Source organism: Cephus cinctus, unplaced genomic scaffold, assembly GCF_000341935.2.
Source record: "Cephus cinctus unplaced genomic scaffold, Ccin1 Ccin1_scaffold0318, whole genome shotgun sequence".
NCBI classification, from domain to species: Eukaryota; Metazoa; Arthropoda; class Insecta; order Hymenoptera; family Cephidae; genus Cephus; species Cephus cinctus.
Genome location: NW_014333019.1, coordinates 136,951 through 159,441, shown reverse-complemented (window position 1 = coordinate 159,441; position 22,491 = coordinate 136,951). Strand labels below are relative to the sequence as shown.

The 22,491-nt window shown below is 35.5% G+C and overlaps 1 protein-coding gene across 17 annotated transcripts in view; it reads left to right on the top strand.

The window, feature by feature from the left end:
* The first annotated feature begins 1,551 nt into the window (after window positions 1–1,551).
* The window catches only part of LOC107266503, a 34,384-nt gene continuing 13,444 nt past the window's right edge, over window positions 1,552–22,491 (top strand). For 3 of the 17 annotated variants that reach the window (XM_015737064.2, XM_015737063.2, XM_025083730.1), the window contains exon 1: window positions 20,865–21,209. Coding sequence is in view for 9 of the 17 variants with exons in the window: in XM_015737051.1 (XP_015592537.1) it covers window positions 1,567–1,585; window positions 2,130–2,214; window positions 10,892–11,098; window positions 11,907–12,013; window positions 16,465–16,629; window positions 17,889–17,972 (667 nt within the window). In the remaining 8 variants the exon portion in view is untranslated. Of the gene's footprint in view, window positions 1,586–2,129; window positions 2,215–3,499; window positions 3,841–7,474; window positions 7,570–10,891; window positions 11,099–11,906; window positions 12,014–15,185; window positions 15,889–16,464; window positions 16,630–17,888; window positions 17,973–20,864; window positions 21,210–21,263; window positions 21,298–21,322; window positions 22,056–22,491 lie in introns of those variants that run through there. The other 14 variants (XM_025083733.1, XM_025083726.1, XM_025083735.1 and 11 more) reach the window with 12 other exon arrangements.

The window sequence follows — 22,491 nt, the reverse complement described above, 5'->3', positions numbered from 1 at the left end:
AATAACGACAGCATTCGTAAAAAGTATGTACAGGTGAATGAATCATTATAAATTCGAAATTTGTTCATATATGAAATAATTAATTCGAAAAGAATATGAAAATTTCCCTAAATTATGAAATTGGACCACGGCAAATATGGAGTTTTTACTCTGCACACTGCGAAAACTCGTATAGCATCTCGAAAATGAACTTTATACAAATCTTTGTTCACAGAATTGAATCGCCTGTAATTTTATATTACTGCGAGTAAATATCATTCCGAGCAGAATGATGCATCACTGCACTGGATATGCATTTACAAGCGTCAATCTTTAGAATACATATCTTTATAACACGTTCACATGCATTTGTTAGCTTCTTCAAGAGATGCAGATAACAGCAAATAGTTCACTTTATCACATACGTCAAACATGTGTCGAGTCCTTGTTTATGGCAAAATATGGTACAATAATACACGTATGATGGACGTGATGCAATGGAATGTCATCCAGATGATAATATACATACATATATATATCAATATTGGCACAATATAAACACAGTATATTCTCCACACTCCAAAATGCCAAATTCGCTTATCGCGGTAACTTTATCTCGATTGTTCATCTCAATGATCAGGATCATGCGTTAACAAATTGTTAGCCTCTTCGTCACTCTGTACAATAAAATAGAGTTGTCCGTTAAACAGATTCATTAAAAAATTTGTAAATGCAGAAGTACTATTTTAAATTAAAAACACTCACAGTCAGTAATATTGTAATCAAGAGTTGTAATTAACGATAACCCGTCATACATAAACGACGCTCTGGTTATCGGAATCATTGTCAGAACAATATTCAGATGCTTCGCTATTTTCTCACCAGAGGACACGACATTACAGTTTATGCTCAATCGATATATGCTCGAGCGAGTAATAAGAATTATCAACGTCACATCGAAAAAGTTGTGTGGCGCGCTGTGCTACTATTCCACGCGCCTGGAAGACTATTACCACAATACACAGAAATAAAACTTTTTTCTAACCACTTTCTTTTTCGCTTGATCAAATGTCCCATTACCGTATACAATTTTTTAAAATTATAATTTTACATAAAATATATAAAACTAAAATAACTAGTTCCCATTAACCAGCTATACAATTACTACCCGATAAATTTCAAATGAAAGCCAACTCTTATGTTTCGTATACGGTAATTATTTAATTGGATGGATATTCAAATATAAATTTAATAAATTTAAATAAATGAAAATTCTACGGCCAAGACACATTTACCAACACCAATAATTTTATGTAACCCAACCTCGATGCTCGTTCTTCTTGTGGATTCTTACGTGCGCGTTATGTTTAGCCAGCTGCAACATCGCTACTTGAATTTACACAAACCATCTCAATACGAAATTCGTTATATATTCAACATACCTCTTTTTACGTGCGATATGGTGTCAATCGTTTATCAAAAATGCTGCCAGTTGTCTATCATCTGCTGTTCCAGTTAGAACGAACAATTAAAAAATTTTCAGTGTAACAATAAAAGTAATAGGACAATGTACTGTGTATTGTGAAAATGAATACAAATCAGACGGGTAAGACTAGTCACATGTTATCACGTCTACCTTTGCTCGGCATGATACTTCTACTATACATTACGCATAAACGTATGTGTTTCAAAGTCATTTTCTGGAACGGACCGTATATCCAATTACGTAACCCTACAAATTCTTATCTGACACAAGGAGTATCGTCCTACTAAATTCTTCATGTGCGGCCAGTACCATCTTTTATTGTTGCAATTTTTCGAGATTTTTACTGAAGTAACGTGATTCACAATTTTTTTTATTTATCTCGACCATCCGTTCTCATGTTTCATCCCTAATGAGAATAAAATGGGATTCCCCGTCTACACTAATTTCACGTAGAATCTTAAAACATTTAAAAACCACTATACCGCGGAATCTAGTACTTTCCCACGATTTCGTGTAAACGCTTTACTTATCTTAAGATAAACTAGACTAGCAAACCTCTTTACTCGTTGCTCTTCTATCAGTGAACAAAGTTATTATATAACAATGTGATTTCTTTAAAATTAACATTAAACTCGTTTCACACGTGATCTGCAATTTTGCTCAGGTATCACGTCGGCGGAGTGTCAGATACTTTTAGAAGTTCTACGACGAGATGCAAAGATTTTGGATTATATACAAGGACGACTGTCGTAAGTAATTATCAATTATTATATTAATATATGTATATACATATATCAATCTAGTCAAGAGAGATTGTCAAGAAATAACCTTATCTATGATGATAAGCTATGTCACTATACGTCATACAATAGTCACTATTTTCCAATAGATTAATCGATACAAACTATTAATAACGTGCTTTATCATTCAATGAAATTATGGATTATTGATAATATTAATCAATAAATTAACATTTATCGAGTCGTCAAAGAATTCAAAAGAATTTTTAAATTCCGTAGCTTAGGTTGCATACGGTCCGGTTGCATTTTCTTTTAAATGCATCGGTGCATACCAAAGTAAACCAATCGCAGTTAGGACGAAGTAAGAGTGGTACAGTGTACACCGTAGTAACACGTGGTTCAGCTATGTAGGACGAAAGTGTGTTAGTACGACCGGTGGACTTAAGGTTAGTTCAGTTGAATCTTATTGAGCCCACAGTCGACATCTCGGAAGATGCTGTGTTATCCTTCGTGTATCTTGCTGTTCGTTTAATCAATTCAAAATGTGAAAGTCATTGATAACAAAAGTTCATTTGTGCAGAGTGTTTAGGATTATGGATTTCAGTTAACGATAACGCAATTTTGTTTGTCAAGTTACGCTTAAACGATAACGTATAAAGAGTGGAGGAGAATTAAAAAATTTTATAAGTAAAACTTTAAATTAATAAAAATGGATTTTAAATACAGAAAGTGAAAATTGTGCATATGAAATTTTATAATTGTTTTGTAATTATCCTTTTCATGACAGAGATGATAAATACAGTACGATTATCCACCCCGTGGAAATTCGTATAAAATTTTGAGATACTTTTTGATTCACTGGAACTGTGAATCATATGTAGTAGTTATCAGATATCATCAACGACTGATAAGCTTGGCGATTGTTAATGTAATATATTAATACGTGTTGTGAAGAGAATAAAATATTGCGGAATATCACGGATTATGATTTTTCAAAGTTTGAATATTTCATAGTGAACGCGATAACGATCTAGAATAAAGTGGCTAAGAAAAATAAATTGATAAAGATATCTTAAAATAAAAAAAAATACAGTACTAAATAATATAATTTTTAACGTGAATCCCATCCGATAAATATTCACTATACATTTAATTACCACTTGTGTTTCCTAATTACGGTGCTAAAATACTTCACTGGTGCTCATCGTCGTTAGTCGATAAAATTCAGTTATTATTTTCTTCTGTTATCTTTATCGGTACTGTATCAGATATCTCAACGTGCCATCAAGAAACAGATCTTTGTGCAGTCAGTGAAGGCGCTTGTGGCTGGATGGTGGTCGTTTAGCGTAGTCTCCAAACCAGGAATCTAACATCATTAGAAAGATCTATTTTTCATCTGCAACTAGTATTAGTAAAGTATATCTTTTTACTGTGAATTTAAAAAATACCGACTGGACCTGTTAGCATCAGGATGAACCTCGTTCTGTGACCGTACAGTAAAATATAATTTTTATTCGTATAAAATCAAAAGAAAAAAAATTCAAGAAAAATGATTTTCACTTCTGGTACAAGTGTAGCGGCAGTCAGCGTGATATCCGGGATTTGTTTTTACTTAATTCACAGTTTACGTAAAGGGTGAGTAACGTCAATAAAAAATACTAGTACTGAATAAAAAAAAAAAAGTGAAATTAATTACACTGAAAAATATATCCCGTGTCAAATATCTATCCATTCGATCTATCGATTTTCTATCTATCGATCTATCTTTAATTATCACATAAAATCAAACGTTGCTTGTTTTAATAATAAAGAAAAAGTTTATTAATTAAATAATAACTCACATCAGTCTCTCAGGTTTACAAAATACAAATAAAAACTTTCTACAATCCCAAATAGAAATTTTATTTGATAAGTCTAGGGCTTATCCAGATACCAGCTAGACTAGTCCAGAGCCAGACTAGGACCTCGACGAGCCCTTGACTTTCATAATGGAATTTCTACTAGGGAATATCTGATATATCAAAATCAAATTAGTTGTTAAGATTATTTGATTCATATTATCTCGAACAATTATTCCATATTATTGCACTTGATTAACGTGCATGAAATTTTTCTTAAATATTATCAAGCGTGTTCGTACTTCACTCTCGAAGATAACATATCCAGTCATAAAATATAATCATAGACAAGATACACAGTAACCAATCTCTGAACGCATTCCTGAGTAAAACCCGTTTTCGAATCTTTGAACTATTTTGCGGACCGTACTTTATAATCTAACAATATAAAGAACGTGGTACAGACGGATGATAGTGATGATCTTAATGAAAAGTAGTCCGGTCTATGGCCCTGAAGAATTTTTGGGCGTTGAAGCCCGCCGGCATTCAACGTCACGTTACAATCTGATTTTATTTTATTTTTTATTCTCCTTTCTTTTTTTCTTTTTTTACTTGAACAAGAAAAACACACAGCCACTCTCTGCCTTCTCTTTACATACGGGTTACGTTTCACTGGTTTCACTCGGTATAGACACGGGACTAGATCAACTACTTGCTGATTCTCAGAGAATGCGTCCACCGTGAGAAATCGTGATCAATGATTTTTCTCAATGTACGTGCTTGAAAGTCCCGAAAGATTTTGCATAAAGAAACAAGAGAAGCGCGAGTGGCAAAGAAAATTTGCCCATTCGAAATAGTACCGAGTACATAACTTTGAAAAGTTGTGGAAAAACCCATAAGCATGCATACTATTATCATATAGTGAATAGCTAACGTTATATAATTTAATAATACAGATCATGAAACTTTCATTGGATTATAACACCGAATCTATTTTCAAGGCTATAGTGTTCTAATGGAAACGTATTTACATATTCGATACTTAAAATATGATTTAGAACTCTAGAAACAGTAAGTACCGATAATAGGTGCTTCTTGAGTTTGCCGAGAACACAAGAAAAAAATTCAAGGACGTATACGTAATAGTGCGACATGACGTTTCGCAAATTTCCGTAACATCGATTACGTTACTTGGGATGGTATCGAAGGTCACCTAATTCCATTATGACAAACGATAATTACTGAACCTCCACCGCAGTACTGTGAACCTTATTTGATTAGAAATATGATTATGTGAAATACATCCAGATCGAGCAAAGTTTAAGGATGGTGAAAATCGAATTAGAATATTTATATCGTGTAATCTAATCGGGATGTCAAAGTACAAAAAATTAATATGATCTATGCCCGCACAATAAAAAAAAAACAGGACGCGTTAATAGGTTAAAAATAATCCGGCTAATTAGAAATAATCAATATTCGATCTTCGTTACTTAACGAATGTTTCTTACGATCCACAAATCGAGTTATCAGATAAATATAGTTGTTTATTGACATATTTTAAGAAAAGTTATGCGTGTTGACAGTAGGATGCTAATTATAATTATCAAATACCAACATCAATACAAATAATTGTAATGAACGCTATCAAAATTTTAAGAATAAAAATTTGCCGTCACTCTATTAACGTGTCATCGCCTAAAAAAAACTTCTAACTTCGCTTCGCTTCTGATAATCGTTAAGACGATAAACCCGGGCTGGGAACGTTGAGATTTTTTTATCGCCAGCTAAGCCATGAACTAAGACATACCTGATAAGAGAAGTCCGTCTAGCATATCGCTTTGCACAATCACCTTTGCAATTAAATTTTACTCGTGAGATAATAGTAATATAAAATGCAGTAATATCTTCATAAGATTGAACAACACCTTCGTTAGATCGTAATGACGATGTGCTGTATGGATACTACGTTTCTGACACATGTAACGTGTAAGCATAGTAATGCTAAGTCGACCTCAGCGCTATGTCTTTGAGTAGCAAAGGTTGCACAATTCAGGCGTTCTTCGTAAACTTTAATAAGAAAGAGTATAAAAAGCATGGCCGATCATTTTCCATAAATAGATGAGTTTTCGAAACATTTTTTTTAATGAAAATATTGAAAAATTCACAGTACCTTTTTTTACCTTATTCTATAAGGAACATGAGTTTAGCTACTTTGGCATGCCTTGCTGCTATTCACGAAACTGGGCTAACAATTCACATTCCCACGAAGTGAATTCTAATGCGGTTAATAATCCGGTGTAGCGATTGTTATCAGTCCGTTAGGTCTGAGATAACGAGAACGCATTGTCTCCTGGTGCAGTCGACCTACTTAAAAAAAAAATCATTTGCCTCTCACGAGATCATCCAAATGTTACGGGCGCGCTGCAACAGCTGAGAACAATAAAATGAAAACATGACGATAAAAGACTTCGCTTATTTTCGCGAATTTCTCTTAGTAGATATTCGCACGGCAACCTGCATTGATCATTCGTGAGTAATAAACTCAATTGAAATATGATTAAGAAAAGAGTTTCGTAAAAGTGATTACTTCGCTTCTAGAATATCCTGACGTTCCTAAAAAGCATACAAACAACTTTCCTTCGACATATTTACAAAGACACACGTGAGAATAAATGGAGTTCCGTTAAAATTAGCAACAATTTGCATTTTACACTCTAAGTGGCTCGCAAGGTGAATGCGTATTAAATCAGTTACGTTTTCATGCTCGCAGCGTATCCTTTGAATGTCCGATACTGCATAAGGTCAAAGGTTGCAATTTTTATTATTGTTGATGATACCATTGCTCATATGAGGTAATGCTGTTTGGTTGCATTTGCGGTTTTATTAATCTGTGGTTCAGTTACATGTGAATGGACGTCAAAGAAGATATACATACAGTTAACCTTACCTGAAGATGATTCACATGTGGTACCAGTGAAACCGGAAGTGCGTGAGATTTGGTCATGCGTACGATCATCCAGAGTTCAATAGCTTTCGGAATTAGGATGCATAGTGGAACCTCGGGGTCGCTAATGGTAAAACGTCGTTACGGAACGTTGGTACGCTGGTACCGAACCATATTAAACAATGGCGCCGAAGGTGGGACAAGGAAAACGGAAATGGATGAAATGTAGGGGGTAAGGAATTGAACCACGCCAAATAACTATCATTGTTGAAACGGTTGTTGCAGCGACTGGACAGACGGTTCCTGAACTGCGTTGGTGCGATAAAAAGCTGTAACCTCAAGCATAACAAAAAATAGTTACATTCTAGTGCACTTACATTTTTTTAAATAAAATCTTCCAATGCTGATACATGCTGAAGAAAGAAGTGAAATCGTAATTTAAAAAAAAAATATTTTATGATATATTTATCATAGCGAAAGTGATCTGTAAAATATTTTAATGAAATCGAGTGAGTTGAAGAAGCTGATTAAAATTGTACTTCTTCGTACGATACTCTGTCGAAGAAAACAGGAAAATCGGTAAGAGATTTTATCGTTTTCTAATTACATGAAAATATCTATGGGAATTGTATCGATGGATCACCAATAATTTATTTGGACAAATTTATTAATTACTCGTATATCGCAATCACGGTAAACTCGTGTTAGCTACTATGCTGGACGTAACGATGCCATACGTAGCGAAACCTCACCGGAAGTTGACCGGATATGTCGAACCCACATTTTCAATCCATATTAAAAATACTCAAATCGTGTATATTTCTACGTATATGCATATATTTTTATTATTGGATATTTTTGTGTTGCATGACTATACGTTATAACTAATTGTGACTGAAGTTGAATTAGCACTGACTGTGAATGACAAATTACAATGCACGGTCGTATGGTTTCAAAAAGACACGTGAATAACTGAATGATATATAATAAAATGAAATGTAAATCGTTATAACAATTATTATCATACAGTCAGAAATAAAAATGATCAATGAGAAGCATTGCAACATTTTAATAAAGCCATGTTGTTGATTGCAATTGGAATTGCGATAAAAAATTATTATTCAAAATCTATGAATTTTTTATTTAATTTAATTCTATCAAATATACCTATCGCTAAATGTATACTCAATGTATCCATAACGTGACAAGTTGCTAAACTGCAAGTGTTACATAACGACTACCGGAGAGACAGAAAGAAAGAAGAAATTACATATCTATTACATAATGGAACAATAATTGCATGTATAAAATTACGAAATATCTATGACCACTAACAAGGAAGAACCAGAAAAGGCATATTGTTCTAATACAGATGTAAATTCAATAATGCCTGTCAATAGACAACTGTTACTAACCGTTACTGAAATTGTGTAAAAAAACAGACCCAAAATGAAGCGAATCAAACTTCGCGTAATCCAGCGAAAGAAATAAAAGCACGTTAAATTTTTACATCAGAGAAAACACAAAGTAGAATACGCGTGTTAACTTTCAACTCGTCGTGACGAACCTTTAGAAAGGTCATGACGAATACAGTGTGAAGATAAGATGCAATAAAAAGGCCCAGTTGCACTGTCCAGTATAAAATACGACGAGCGATATAATTGTCAGGTTATTAACACTGTAAATTGTTTAAGAGACCAAATATTATCGTTTTTGCATATTTAATCGACATTAATAACAAGTATTTTCGTTCTGGCATTTCGACGGCAGCCGACCCGAATCTAGTGAAAGTTAATATTTAATCGCGACCAGCGGTTCACAACTTGAAATCAACTTTATAACACAAGCTACCACGTTATATTGCATGCTAGAGGAACTCCTACCATGAAAACTTCGCGCGCTGAGTTTCCCTTGCTTGTGCACTGTCACTTTCAAACCAACAGTCCGGTACAGAGCAACGATCTGACCACGCGTTCCTGGCTGCTGTTAAGTTACGTGCACGAGAGACACAATTCAGTTAATCATTAGGTATCCGCTTAATGATTTTTGCTTACAACAAACAAGAAATTGGAAAACTAATACGAGCTAAAGAATGATCATTAAAGTGGGATTAAAACGAACTAAAAAAATGTTTTGCATACAGTGTCTAACCTAAAATAAATCGATCAAAGATTAAATTAACAAACAAAAAAGAAATTATGGGCTGGACCAATCAGATTATGTTGACCCACTAAAGCAGGTGTAATTAACACATAGAGTCTATATGAAATATATTTTTTAAATCAGTGTCATTGCGAGTATAGTGTGTGAAAAAACACGTGATATTGAATAAAAGGTGGAAATTTAAAAAAATATATATTTACTTCGTAATTCCACGATATCAATCCACTATGCACAAACGACTGACAATAAAAATCTGTTCTAATATTCAATATCTGTAAAACCGATCGGATATTAGTTATCATATTTTTCATGAAATATACATCCAGAGTGCTCGACCTGTAAACAAGGTTGTCAGTCGAGGCTTGTGAACTCATTGTCAAACATGAACAGGAGATAGTCTTATCGTTGGGTATACGTATGATTAATACACATCGTGTAAAACCTCGTACGAATCACGATCTCTGTTAGTTGATCGACGCGTTAATAAAGGTGCTCTTGGCTATGAGCGAAGCAGCCATTGAAATTTCACTGGACGCATCATATAACCAAATAAAAAGGAATTTGCATTATAAATTTGAAGTAACCTGTGACATATGTACGTGAAGGTGATTCCTTGCGCGCCTAACTTGCGTATGAATGAGATAACAATCAAGAAATGCAGAGTAATAAATCATAATATAAAAAATTTTTAAATTATTGCCAATAACAATAATCAATAAAGTGCCTAACTAAGAGTTTATAAATAATACGTTTCCCACAAGGAACGAATTAATGTAATTGCATATTACGTAAGAAATTAATTAGAAAGTTTATCCAGTACTCGACAGCAAGTTGAAGTTAAAAAGTAATTTATGTAACTGACTGTCCATATACGTGAACAGGTATAATTTGATCTCCGTTAAAATCTGATTAATATAGAATCCTTAATTACAAAATGTTGACTTTCGTCACGAGTTTCGTGTCAACCCTTTTACTGGAAGGCGACAGAGTCATCACGGGACAGGAAAGATACAACATGGCGACCTTTATGGTCCTTTTCCTTTTAATCACAATCGAAGTGATTGTGGTGAAGGTGGTGACATCGGATATGGAGCAGAACCAGGATAGTCACGTCGGGAGAGGAGCAGCGGCCATATTCTTTGATCGTGACGACTAGAAGAGAATTAATGAAAATCTCAACGGCTGGCACGACAGTTTATATTTAAATGCCTCCATTTACGACGCAATTTTTGCACGTTAAAAAAAACAATCAGGCAGCAATGACTCATTGTACTTTTATTTAATGATTATAATTTACATATAAGTACTCAAGACATTTATAAGCAGCATACATATAGACACGTATGTGGTACCTGAATATAAGCCGTTGCAAGGAGCATAACGCTTCTAGAATAACTTATTTATTATCTAATACGTCAAAAGCCCGTAACATTATGCTATACAAAGACTAAACATAAACAATAGATAACTGTACAGTAGCCAATTTAGTAATGGGAAACGCGAACGAATTCAGCGCCATGTTTCTCACTATGCGACATCTGACGGATATGCTTGAACAATCTGTAATTGTAATGATATTCAAAACATGCTTGGTAGTACCAATAAATTTACAGTAACTTAACTGGTATGATTTGTTACGTCGTTCTATACCTCAAATATACACTTGGTCTTGTACTATGTATTACTATTTTTTTTTTTTTCATTTTTTTCAACATATTTATGCTCTATTGTTTTATAGAAAATCTACGGAATCGAATGAAAAACCTGACAAGAAAATTGTCTTGGACGACAGTCGGTGTGCCTGTTGTCTCAAACCATTTTTCATTGGACGCGGAGTTGTCTGTGGAGATTGTGGATCGCGTTCTTGTCGGAAAGGTTGCACGCGTTGGGACTCATCCGACAACGCCTGGCGCTGTCTATTCTGCCACCAGCGGAGGTTGCTGCAGTAATATGCTGATTTGTGATGTGATATTCGTAGAAGATAACACACCTTAGAATTACACTGATACAATAATTACAGCTGCTTAGTGCAGTAAGATTAGACAGATTTCTAGTGTAATTCATCAAAATTTGATATAGCTATTATATTGCATAGAAATTTAGTTCTTTGTCTGTATTTCTGTGCTTTCTTAGATATCACTTTAATCACGTTATAACGTTGTTTAGTCATTTGCACTAAATTCTTACCTACGCTTACTGATCGTGCGTATGCTCGGGTTATCTATGAATTACGATAAACTAACCTAAGAAAAGTTGTTCTATTTGAGCAACTACCAGGTAGTTATTGCACGAGTGTTTCTTGTAACGTCATGGCTGAGTTAACATTTGCATGATTACTTTTATATGTAGTGTAGCTGATACTGACTAATATTTCTCGTTTTATGAACATCTACAAATCTCAATTAACGGGGACAATTTTTAATGGCAATTAATACTAAATTATTGGAGCTTCGTATAGGTACAGTTTTAATTATCTGACAATGTATTCTCGATGACAATGCGGTCTTTTGTAAGACAGCTGTTACGTGATAAATGCACGGTAGTTTTTGAGATTGTAATATGTTTTTTTTTTATTATATCGTGACAGAAAGTCTTTTACGTGCTCAGACATTAAAACTTGGAACAATGTATATGTCATACGTGACGTTTAATTGCACTTTGATTATAGAACAGATGATAATTAATGGAAATTATTTAATCAGGCTACAAGAGTGTGATCTTTTTTTTTTATTAAAAAAAAAATCCTGTTACAGATCTTGGTTGAGAAGAAACGAAAAGTGGTTCGAATTATTTGGTGGCGTTCCTATTGCCGAATTAGAGCATAAGTTCAGTACGGCTAAATCCAAGGTTCATGTCGCAGGTAGGTAAAATAAAATCCATTTCTCTAAGTATATTATATACTGTTAAAATATTCTCATAAATTACTGTCCATACGTATATCATAACTGAAAGTATTTATCGGCTGCAAAAATTACTGGGATGTCATAAATTGCGCACATTCTCAGTGAAAGTAATGAGAAGTCAAATATAAAAAAAAAATTGTCTCTTCATTAAAAAATTTTTCTTATTGACATTCGCATTATGTTAGCGAACAACTTATGTTTCTGAGCTGTAAAATAAACGAACTTTTCTTCGGTTTCTCTCCAACCATCAATCCTGCGATTATGCGTGAATAAAGGAGAAACGTTTTATTTACAAGGCAGTAACGTTATTACACGTATACTCGTAGTAGCCATGTTTTTACTCATCTTAACTTTTTCTTTTACAAAATGAAAAATTCTTCTGCGCCCTACGTGTATCCTTTCATCCTATATTCCGAGGAGGCACGTCAAATGCTTTACCGCCCGTTCTACAATCTGGTCCACCTTGAGAAACAGGACCGCGCCAAATTTGGGTATAGAGTGAATTCGAACATTGGCAAGCCAGCAGGAATAATTCGTTTTATGGAAGCCAAAGAGCTGCACGCTTGCATTCCGACGTGTACTAAGCGGGCATTGTGGCTGTGCCAAGAAGATAGAGTAGAAAAGTATTAGTCCCTGAGAGGAATCCTTATACGACCACAAGTCAAGGGATACATAGTCAATAGTTGTTCGCTAGAATGGAATCGATTAGCAGATTTAACTTTATGGATGCGTTGAACGTCTGGACAATTCGCTGGATAACTCAGACTGTCTTAAAGTCGAAAGTCCATTAAGTACGCGATAATTAAGAAAATCACAGTCCACGTTAATTATTTATATAAAAGTTTGCGCCAAAATCGCGAAACAAGATTCGTAAACGTAAGATAAATTAATAATAAAAAATAAACATAATTACAATTGCGTCGATACGCTGTCGATTATCATCAAAGAAAGTCGATCAAGGTTGGCTAGACAATTTTCCATTCCGTTGCGCGTTGCCGAGAAGTAAATGAACTTTACTTAATTCGAGGGAGACGCGGCATTTATAATTACTTTGTCATACTTTCACTTGAGATTCACTTTATTCAAATTTTAATACAGCTGAAACATTTTAGTCGACTTGGACTGTTTGGATTTTCTAGAAATTTGAATATTAGTGCAATTTATAGGGTGACTCCGCCAGTAAATGGAACGCGTTCACATAAATTATATACATATATGTATGTCTACATACCATAATTTTAACACGGATGTCTACTCACTGGAGGCGTTTTTCAAAATGGTCATTTACTCGTTGATTTATCCTGCCACGTAACACGAGGCTACGATATTTTACGAGAATAAAACAAATGACGAGATTAAAGAAAAAACCATGTGCTAAAAATAAAAATCGTACTTTGTACTTCAAATAATATACACAGCGGACAGTTTTACTTTAAATGAATTTTCTAAAGGTTCAGACGTGTATTCGTTTATATATTTTATATATCGTCGGACAATATTTCGTTATTCACGATCTTAATAAGCAATCTAATGCTCTGAGAGCCATAACGGTGCTTTGGTCCTCATCACAATTTGTTAATATAGATCAGGAAGTCGAGCAAAAAGTACTTGTAACGAACCAAGAAAGTGCGTGATCTTTAGTCGGACGTGTTAAACCTATACCGGAGTAAATGGTGGTGTCGGTAATGCGACATTGAAATATAATGGACCTGAAGACATTGAAATCTGTACTGTCCGAATTGCTGACCCGTTACGTTTATCCTTTCGGACACGTGACATTTCGTGTAAGTCAGTTGCAAGAAGTTTGAATTTTACAAAGAGCTCGGTATTTTTTTTCATTATCAGACGGCCATTAAATTGCCATTATCAATTAAATATGGCGTCGAGGTACAGAAATTGGCACGGCAGTACACGGTACCAGATCGATTAAATTTTTCTTAAGTACTCGAAAGCTAATTTTAAGAGACTTTCAATGTAGCTATATAGAAAGATATATGTATATATTTAAGTAAAGTTTCACGTTTACCTTAATCACTAAAAACATCGAGAAAAATCTCTTTTTTATCATACACAGCGAAACTGTGTTTTATAAATTCTTTTTTGTCCATGATTCTCATTCTTAGCTTTTATTATGATTTAGGTTTATTTTATCGAAAAAATAAATAATTGACATTCTTTTTCGGAAATACTCTCCATTTTCAAATTTACTGTTCCGGATGGTATTTTTAAATAGGATACATGGTTTTTCAATTTAAGAAAGTATAGCTACCGTCTCGAAAAGTAGTAGTGCGTTATTTGTGCCGATGCGATAAACACTGTAAGTGAAAACTTCGCGCTACTATGGGAAATACTGTTAAACCGTACTGAACCAATTTCCTGAAAGCGTTGCTGGTACTACTCGCATAGTGCCTTTCATTCTAACATCTCAATCGAGCGATTCCACAGACGAAAACTCGCACGTCCACATAGGAATAACACCTAAAGCATCGAAGACGTTGAATTCGCGGTTTCGCAACATTGGGAAACGAAGCAAAATGGCAATTACCCGCTGCCGTCAGGATATTCAAATTTTTAACGCTTCTCACACCCGTTGCCATTCAAACGATTTCTAATCGACACAGCCCATGCATGAAAAGAGAATACAAACAGCTTCCCGTTACATATCAAAAGTGACCTAATACATTAACCAATGTCTTCGACCCGTCCAATCGGTACATACTATACCGGTACCACGAAAAAAAAAATCAGCAAAACTGTAAATACTTATCAAACACTAAGTCATTACGTTATAAACGCGAACCTTGAAATTAGAAACTATATTTACCAAATCAATTTCTCTACAAATTAACACCGAACTGTCCTTCGACCCTACTTAACCTTCGACGATACGTAAAATTGGGTATCTGGGCAATGGGCAAAAAAGAAAATTTTGCTTAAGAACAAAAAAGTCGCCTACCTTCAAATACGGAAACGTGTTGCCGTGGTATTAATCCAGATAGTTAAAGAATCACGACGTGCGTAGTCGTTTGGTACCACCTAGCAATGTAGGTCTTAGGTTAGTCTTAGCGGGACGGGAACCTTCTTCTGTCCTCTCGTCGTCTTCGGCCGAGTTGGTGAACCTCAGTTCTGCTCCAGTACTCACCCGGGCAACATCATGGCCTGCCGGTAGCTCTCTTCTCTCGCTCCGTTATTCGCATCTTGGCGAAACCAACTTCTATCCCGTTTCCATCGCTTGAGATAGACTAGACGGATACAATCGGATACCGTAAAGATCCCTTTCTCGCGGTTTATTTGTTGGGCATGCTCGCGCGCACCCGTCCATCTAAACGCTCTTATACGTGAACCGGTGTGCGTGTGCGCGTACGCGCTAGGATACATGTGCGAAGATGCGTGCATTCGCGAACGCGTGCCTTGATCTCGGGATGATCGTGCGAAACGGGAAATGACTTTGCCGATAGAGCAACTGTAGGTGTGGCGCGTATACACGTGTGCGAAAAGCTGAGACGTTAATAAAATAATAAGTAGAAGCATTACACCGTATACGATTGAAGTGCAGTTGTTACATGTAAAAATAAAAAAATATTTCAACGACTAATCTCGTACATTGAAAGTTATTTGAAAAAAAATCGTATTTAAATCTTCGCTTCGAAAATAATTTTGGCAATTTAAAAAAAAAATTTTCTCCCTAAAAGAACCAAGAGTGATTAGTAACTTAACGAGCAAGTAGACTGTCCCAGTAATCTGTGCCGTGTGTCACGGACTGTTATATTTTTGAGTCTCTCTGAGAAAACGAGAAAGCTTCACACTGTGACAGGAGAATGATTATTATCAGGTAATAATGATCTTAATAATCGCCGGCGTCACTTGGCGAATAAGATTACTCGGAAATCCCATATATATATATAGCTTTTACAATAAACGCGGTTAAATGAAATAACGAAATGGATCGCCGGCAATTTCGAATTCTCAGTAGTTCTGGAAAACGTTACGTCTCTAACGAACGCATTCCCACGCAATTGCAGCCGGCACGGATTCATTAAATTCCAGGTACGATTGTTACCTTTAATCAGTTTGCCGCCTTGAGAAACGCCTCTCTCAGCACGATACACGATAACTTAATTCGTCTTGACGATAAACTCGACGACAGGTTTTTTCACTGCATTCATACAAACTTGCCAAACAGTAAATTCACTTCGAGTCGAACGGGTTGCATATTGCGCCAATGATGAATAATTTTCATAAACTTACGCGAAAAAAAAATATTACATACACTATTCGTGCCTTATCGTCATCGTCAACAAATATAATTTCGTACCGTACACAAATTTTACCTATCAACGACCACATCACATTTGCCTACAATGACAATTATTTCTGCTCACTAATCGTTGTTTCGCTGTTACCTCAGGAGCGGAACATGCGGGTGTTAGCCCAGCATTGGGCTTGGCGGCAGGGAGTCAAGAAGACGAGGACACGGTGGAAACTGTACGGGACTTCGTCGAGAAGATAGTCGAAGGTCTCGTTGGTAACGTCGACGAGACAGCTATCGACCGGCTTTACGATCACCCAGCATGTAAGTACATATATGAGTATACATATATATGTATATACATATACGTAGATACTTGACGATTATATAATTGCCAAAGGAACCCGCTGCGTATTTATAATGACTATCGACATTCTCGAGGTCCTCAGGCTTCCGGGTCATAGAGTGCTTCTTCTGTGGTGGATAAATTAATCTAAGCCTGGTTTAATAACGCCATTGTGAATAGTATGGAGAAAAAAAATTCTTCGTAACAAAAATTTAAATTTCGACACTTAACGAGACGACTTATACTCAATTCTGTTTCGTCTTCTTGTCGTTAATAATACTCGTAATTTCACTGTACCATAAATAATGTCACGTTACGGTTCAACGTCACGACAATTATTTACATACATCTATAAGAAATGGCTGTGTATACGGGAACATGTTTCTATGCGCGATTTAACCTGACGGAATGTGGTGCCACCTGGTAATGGTAAATGTTAATAAAGCGAAGTAGTAAAAGAAACGTATTCAACTATGAAATTCGACGGACCGTAAGGATGCTGCATTAGGGTTTATTCGACGTGCGAAACGTAAATGTACTTTTTTTTCTACCTGGAATACACGGAGAATTCTTATACGTATATATTGATTTCGGTCATGCCCCTGTAACGACTTCTGGGAAATTCGCGAGATATAACAAAAGGACAGAGGGAAGAACGAAAGGCGCTCACGAATGATACGAGAATAAAGATGAAATAGAAAGATAATACAAGAATGGAGAGACGTATCTACGTAATGGCTGTCCAGATAATTTTTATCTGTAATTGGTAATGCAACATTTTACTCTTCTCAGTCCGATGTCTCGTCCTGTCGGTATTAAAGAAAAACCGTCTTCCCGTTCGCGATTTCTAGACGACATTTAACCGCCGTTACTAATCCTGACCGAATTACAAGTTCAAGAGTGCGCGATCCTCCTTACTCGATTTGCCACGCAGCAGATTCGTCTGGTACCTTTTATCTTTTTTCTTTTATGTTTCGAATGAGCAAGTCTTTTTTTCTCGCGTACTCTACTGTCTCTCGTGGAATCAAGTGTAACTGTGTATTAACGCGAACACAAAAGAGTCAAAAATAAATTACTTTTTTTTTTTAAGTACAGGTGCTATTGTCTTCAACAATGTGAATCAAACTATATGTGTATATACCGACTGTCAACAGAGCAATAGCATTATTACATGTCGTATATGTCTAGCAATTAACCATAATCCAATACTAACCAATTAACCAACGCGTATTAACAGATGATCAGCTTTTGGAAAAGTACAGTGCGCATTTGGCTGCTGCCTTGGCTCGTTTGGCAGTGGCATTACAGCTGTCGATAACAAGTAAGTATGCAAACGCTTTTCTAACGTTTATTAATAACATGACATTACTTGTACATCGTATAGTAGATCTGCGAGTAAAATGCACTTTTGTACTTGACAGATCCATAGCAATAAAAATCCGAAACACGTGGCGTTTTATGTCACTGAAAAAAAAATGCAAAAATATTTATTTCACTGCAAAATCATACGCATGCGTGACGTTCGTAACGTCAATTTTTATTCGCAGAGCCACGTGTACCTTATTAAATATTTGCAATATTTTCGACCTGTCAAACAAAAATTCATTTTACTCGTGAACTGGCTATATGCATCATACGTGTAATATCATCACTGTCAACCCAAAGAGCTAATACTGAGGCAACATTGTCTTGACGTCATAGCAGTAATACACGATTTTTCATATAAGCCATCAAAATAACACTGAATCACATTATTAAAGCACATTACGTGCTATAACCAACGGGATGAGATCTCAAAGTCAACCCATCGCCTATGTGAATAATGTAAATCTCGAGAACAGATGCATGAATTATATAAGCGTCCAGAGATCCTGCGTACAATACAACCTTTAAACGTCTGACGTAAACACGTGGCGACGTCGCTATTAAATTTCCCTCGCGAATAACAGAAAACATCGGATCGCCTTCGACACTGCGTCCAACGTGCAAACTTCTATTTCTACTCGTACAATTGATTACAGCAATGTCCTCGCGAGCCAGACTCACGTAATTAGTGACCTAGAAATCGTAATTTCAATTATTATTCGTATCTTTGGTCGTTAGGGGTAATTTTATTTACGAGGTCTTCCCACGCGAGTATTACGGTATTCGTTACAGCCCAGCAAGTACCGGTACGTAAAACTAGGAAAACTGCAAGTATCACGGGAATGCTTGAAAATAAGAATTTTAATAAAAAAAAATTATTATCTCGTCCATCAAGATCCATATTAAAAAATAGAATATCGTTATTACTGCACCAGTGACATTAATATCTCCCATTCAGTGGTTTAAAGTACATTTATTCCTATGAGCCACGTATTGCATCATAGAGGTATAATATGTATTGTTCTGCAAATATAATGTGTTATTCAGGTGAATTGCATTACTTTATAAAAAGATGAACGCATTTATCTCAAAAGCGTGTCATCTCGTAGCGCATCCACAGCATCATTACTCGTATACCTTATTTCCGTTTATTCTGCTACAAGGTCCCAGGAGAACCTTACGAGTAGGAGGTGGACTAGCAAAACGCGTAATTCCCTACGATTATTGAACAATAGGTCAGTAATTATAAATAACATCGAAATATATTTATGCTAAGGAGCGTTGGATATTTAGCGAGAATACAAGAGTAAAAGGCGTGGCGATTTCATTAGTCTCTATGAGATTCCTTAGTCACTTCAGCGTTCAGCTGCGTGCACATAAGACTCATTATATATATATCCTCGTTTCTATTGACGCTTGACACGCGGCTTCCTTCGTGACGACGAACAAATATAATATCTACGTCATACGAACCTCAAGGCGTTTCTTAATATTGAGGTATAATACAAAACGCCGAACAACAGGTTTCTCAATTTTTATTGTACGCTTATACATAAAATGATGAGAAAATTGGTCATTAAGACACGACGTATTAGAGCATGATTAGAATATTATTTGAAATGACCAATATTCACTTTCGTGAAACATACAATTTTGTAATATAATAATTTTTTCTAATATTCCGGAAAGATTATATTACTTTGATTATACCGATAAATTTTTTTTAATAATGTAATAAACAAAATTGACAATCACTGCTCCATACCGAATGCCGTTACAATTGACGTTGACCTATTCCGATGATTTTCATTTAATACGCCATTGAGCAGCTGCCGTTGACTTTCCCACTTGTCTAGGTCCCTTCATGATCTTAGCTGGTTTATGAGGTGACACACATATGTTGGTATCTCTACAATTTCCGAGCTACTCTATCCAACAGTGTACAACGCACGTTGGCTACCTGTATGTGGATAATGAACGTTTTCTCGCGAAATCGTGCTGAGCTAGCAGTGCGTAGACCGAACTGGATTTCGATGACCGAGATTCATCAGGATCCGTATTATAAGCATTGCCGAAATACAACCCGAGACGAAAAGTATTTGCGTCCCGTTGCGAGGAATACCGATCGTGTTTAAATTAGAGAGTTCGATCCCAATTCCATGAATCTCTTTTTCGAAGGAGTGTCGAATGATTTCTTGACTTAAAAAAAAACGAAAATTGTACCTTTTCTCGATTCAGTCACACGACCCAGTGATTACACTTATCTTGGATGGTAAATGCAAGACATTAACAGCAAGGTATACACACGGTCCATTTCTTATCGGAAGAACTACGTCAACTCGTACAGGTACTTATCGCCTCGTCAGTTACGACTTTTTTACAGGTATGACACATATTCTTAAAGTCACGTTTACAATTGCCTGAAATAATACAAAATTAAGAGAATCGCAATATTCATTTTCTTTATTGTCAACCTTTGTAGTTACTTTAACAGGCTTTATGTAATTGACCAAATTACTTCATACCAATTCTGACTAGAAGCGATAACGGAGTGACGTAAAATTTTGAAAATTACTTTTTTTGTGTTTCGAATTGAAGTAACGAGGTGCATCGTGTATATTTTGAATGAGAGCGAATACAAAAAAAAATGAAGTATAATTTACCACTTCTTTGAAAATGTAGCAAATTTTTAAAAATCAACCGAGCTGCGCGAAAGCTCTCTGCTTTAAGACGAATTTAAAAAAAAAATGTACACAGGTACGCACGTAAAATTATCCCCACTAAAGAAGCCATAGTAGCGTATGTGGGGTACGTCGCTCACATATGAAGTCTCCTTTGCGTGGCGCAGTCGCGACCCGAACACTCAGCGATTACATGCATGGTGTGATTCTCGCGTTTCTTTGCGTCTCGCTGATTCTCGTCGAGAATTGAGATACCTTCGTGCGCGATAAATCTAATTCATATTTAACCGCAACTACTCTAACGAAGCTGGATTACACTCCGTTACACATGTACGCGCAATGTCGGCAAATGGGTAGAGGAAAAACGGCGGTCAAGTTGTTCAGAGCTTAAATCTAAATTTTAATATTCAATGTAAACTACCAGCTGTGACATAATGCAATTAGCAAGCGAATCAATATCGTTAAGTGATTCATTATAACGTAACCATATATCGTCAACGAATTTATTACTGGTATAACAATTAATTCACTTAATAATACACGGGCCACTTTTTTTTAGAACATTATTCAATTCCATCTCAATGCAAATATACATAAAAGGCATGTTGAAATTCTATACTATAATTTAAAAGTGCCTCGTAATGCAACTGTTTGCTTGTAAATTACTGTTTTCCGAAGAAAAAAAAATATGTATCTTTACAGCCAATTAATCGAGAGACTGTAAATAGGCAGTTTAAGAGTAAATTAAAATGACATTAACATCTTTTAAGTTTAATTCGCAAAACAAAGTTTTAATTTGGTATCAGTGAGAAAATATTTTTTATACAAATTTTTTATACAAAAGTGATAGTAACACTTACAAAGGATTTTTACTAGGGTAAAATATTTGCATTCCGTTCTTCACTGAATCAGTGCAAAACGTAGCATTACGTAGATGCAGCCAACCAAAAAATCATAAGATAATATGTGCAAAGTTTTATTTCTTGGTACAATGCAGCATTGCAATTTGTATATAAGATCTTTTTTTTCAAAAGCATATAAACTCTAAAACTATCACTTGTTAAATCATCAAATGCTACGTGTACCTGACTGCCCTTGTACATACACAATTATCGACCAAATTGAATTTCTGAAAAAATTCGTAAAACGAATCACGCAGTAATTCTTATCACAATGACTCCAGCACGAATGAGCATTATTAAATATTTGCTAAACACTTGACGCAATACTATGAATTCTTCGTTCATACCTATAAGACAAAATCTAGCACCCTTAGAATTTTCAATGCCTATAATTTTCGTTCAGCGTTTACCAAAACTGCAACACGTTCCCTCCTACAAGGACAACAACAGTAAACAGTGAGATATAAAGACAATAATATTATTTACAGACGTCTGTGTCAAAATATTATTTATAAAAACACATCCTTCCTGTTACATAAAAATTCATAGCAATATTTTCTTGCATATCGATCAGATCGTAAAACGGCGCACCGTTATGAACGAGCAATAAATGGACTTTCTCAGTTGGCCGTAAAATAAATATCTGGAATGATAGGAGTGCTTGGCCAAATATTCTTTTTCTTCTTTTAACCTCAAACAAAATTCAGAACGTCATTTTTGCCCAGAGCATTACGAGCACTGAATATTTCCACAGTTCCATTCCTCGCGTGTTCTAAATTTCTAACTTTCCTCTCTCTCTCTCTCTCTCTCTCTCTCTCTCTCTCACCTGTCATTCCGTCGTCTCCAGTCAGCAAGAAAGTCCTAAAGATGCAAGTAAATTTCTAACTTTCCT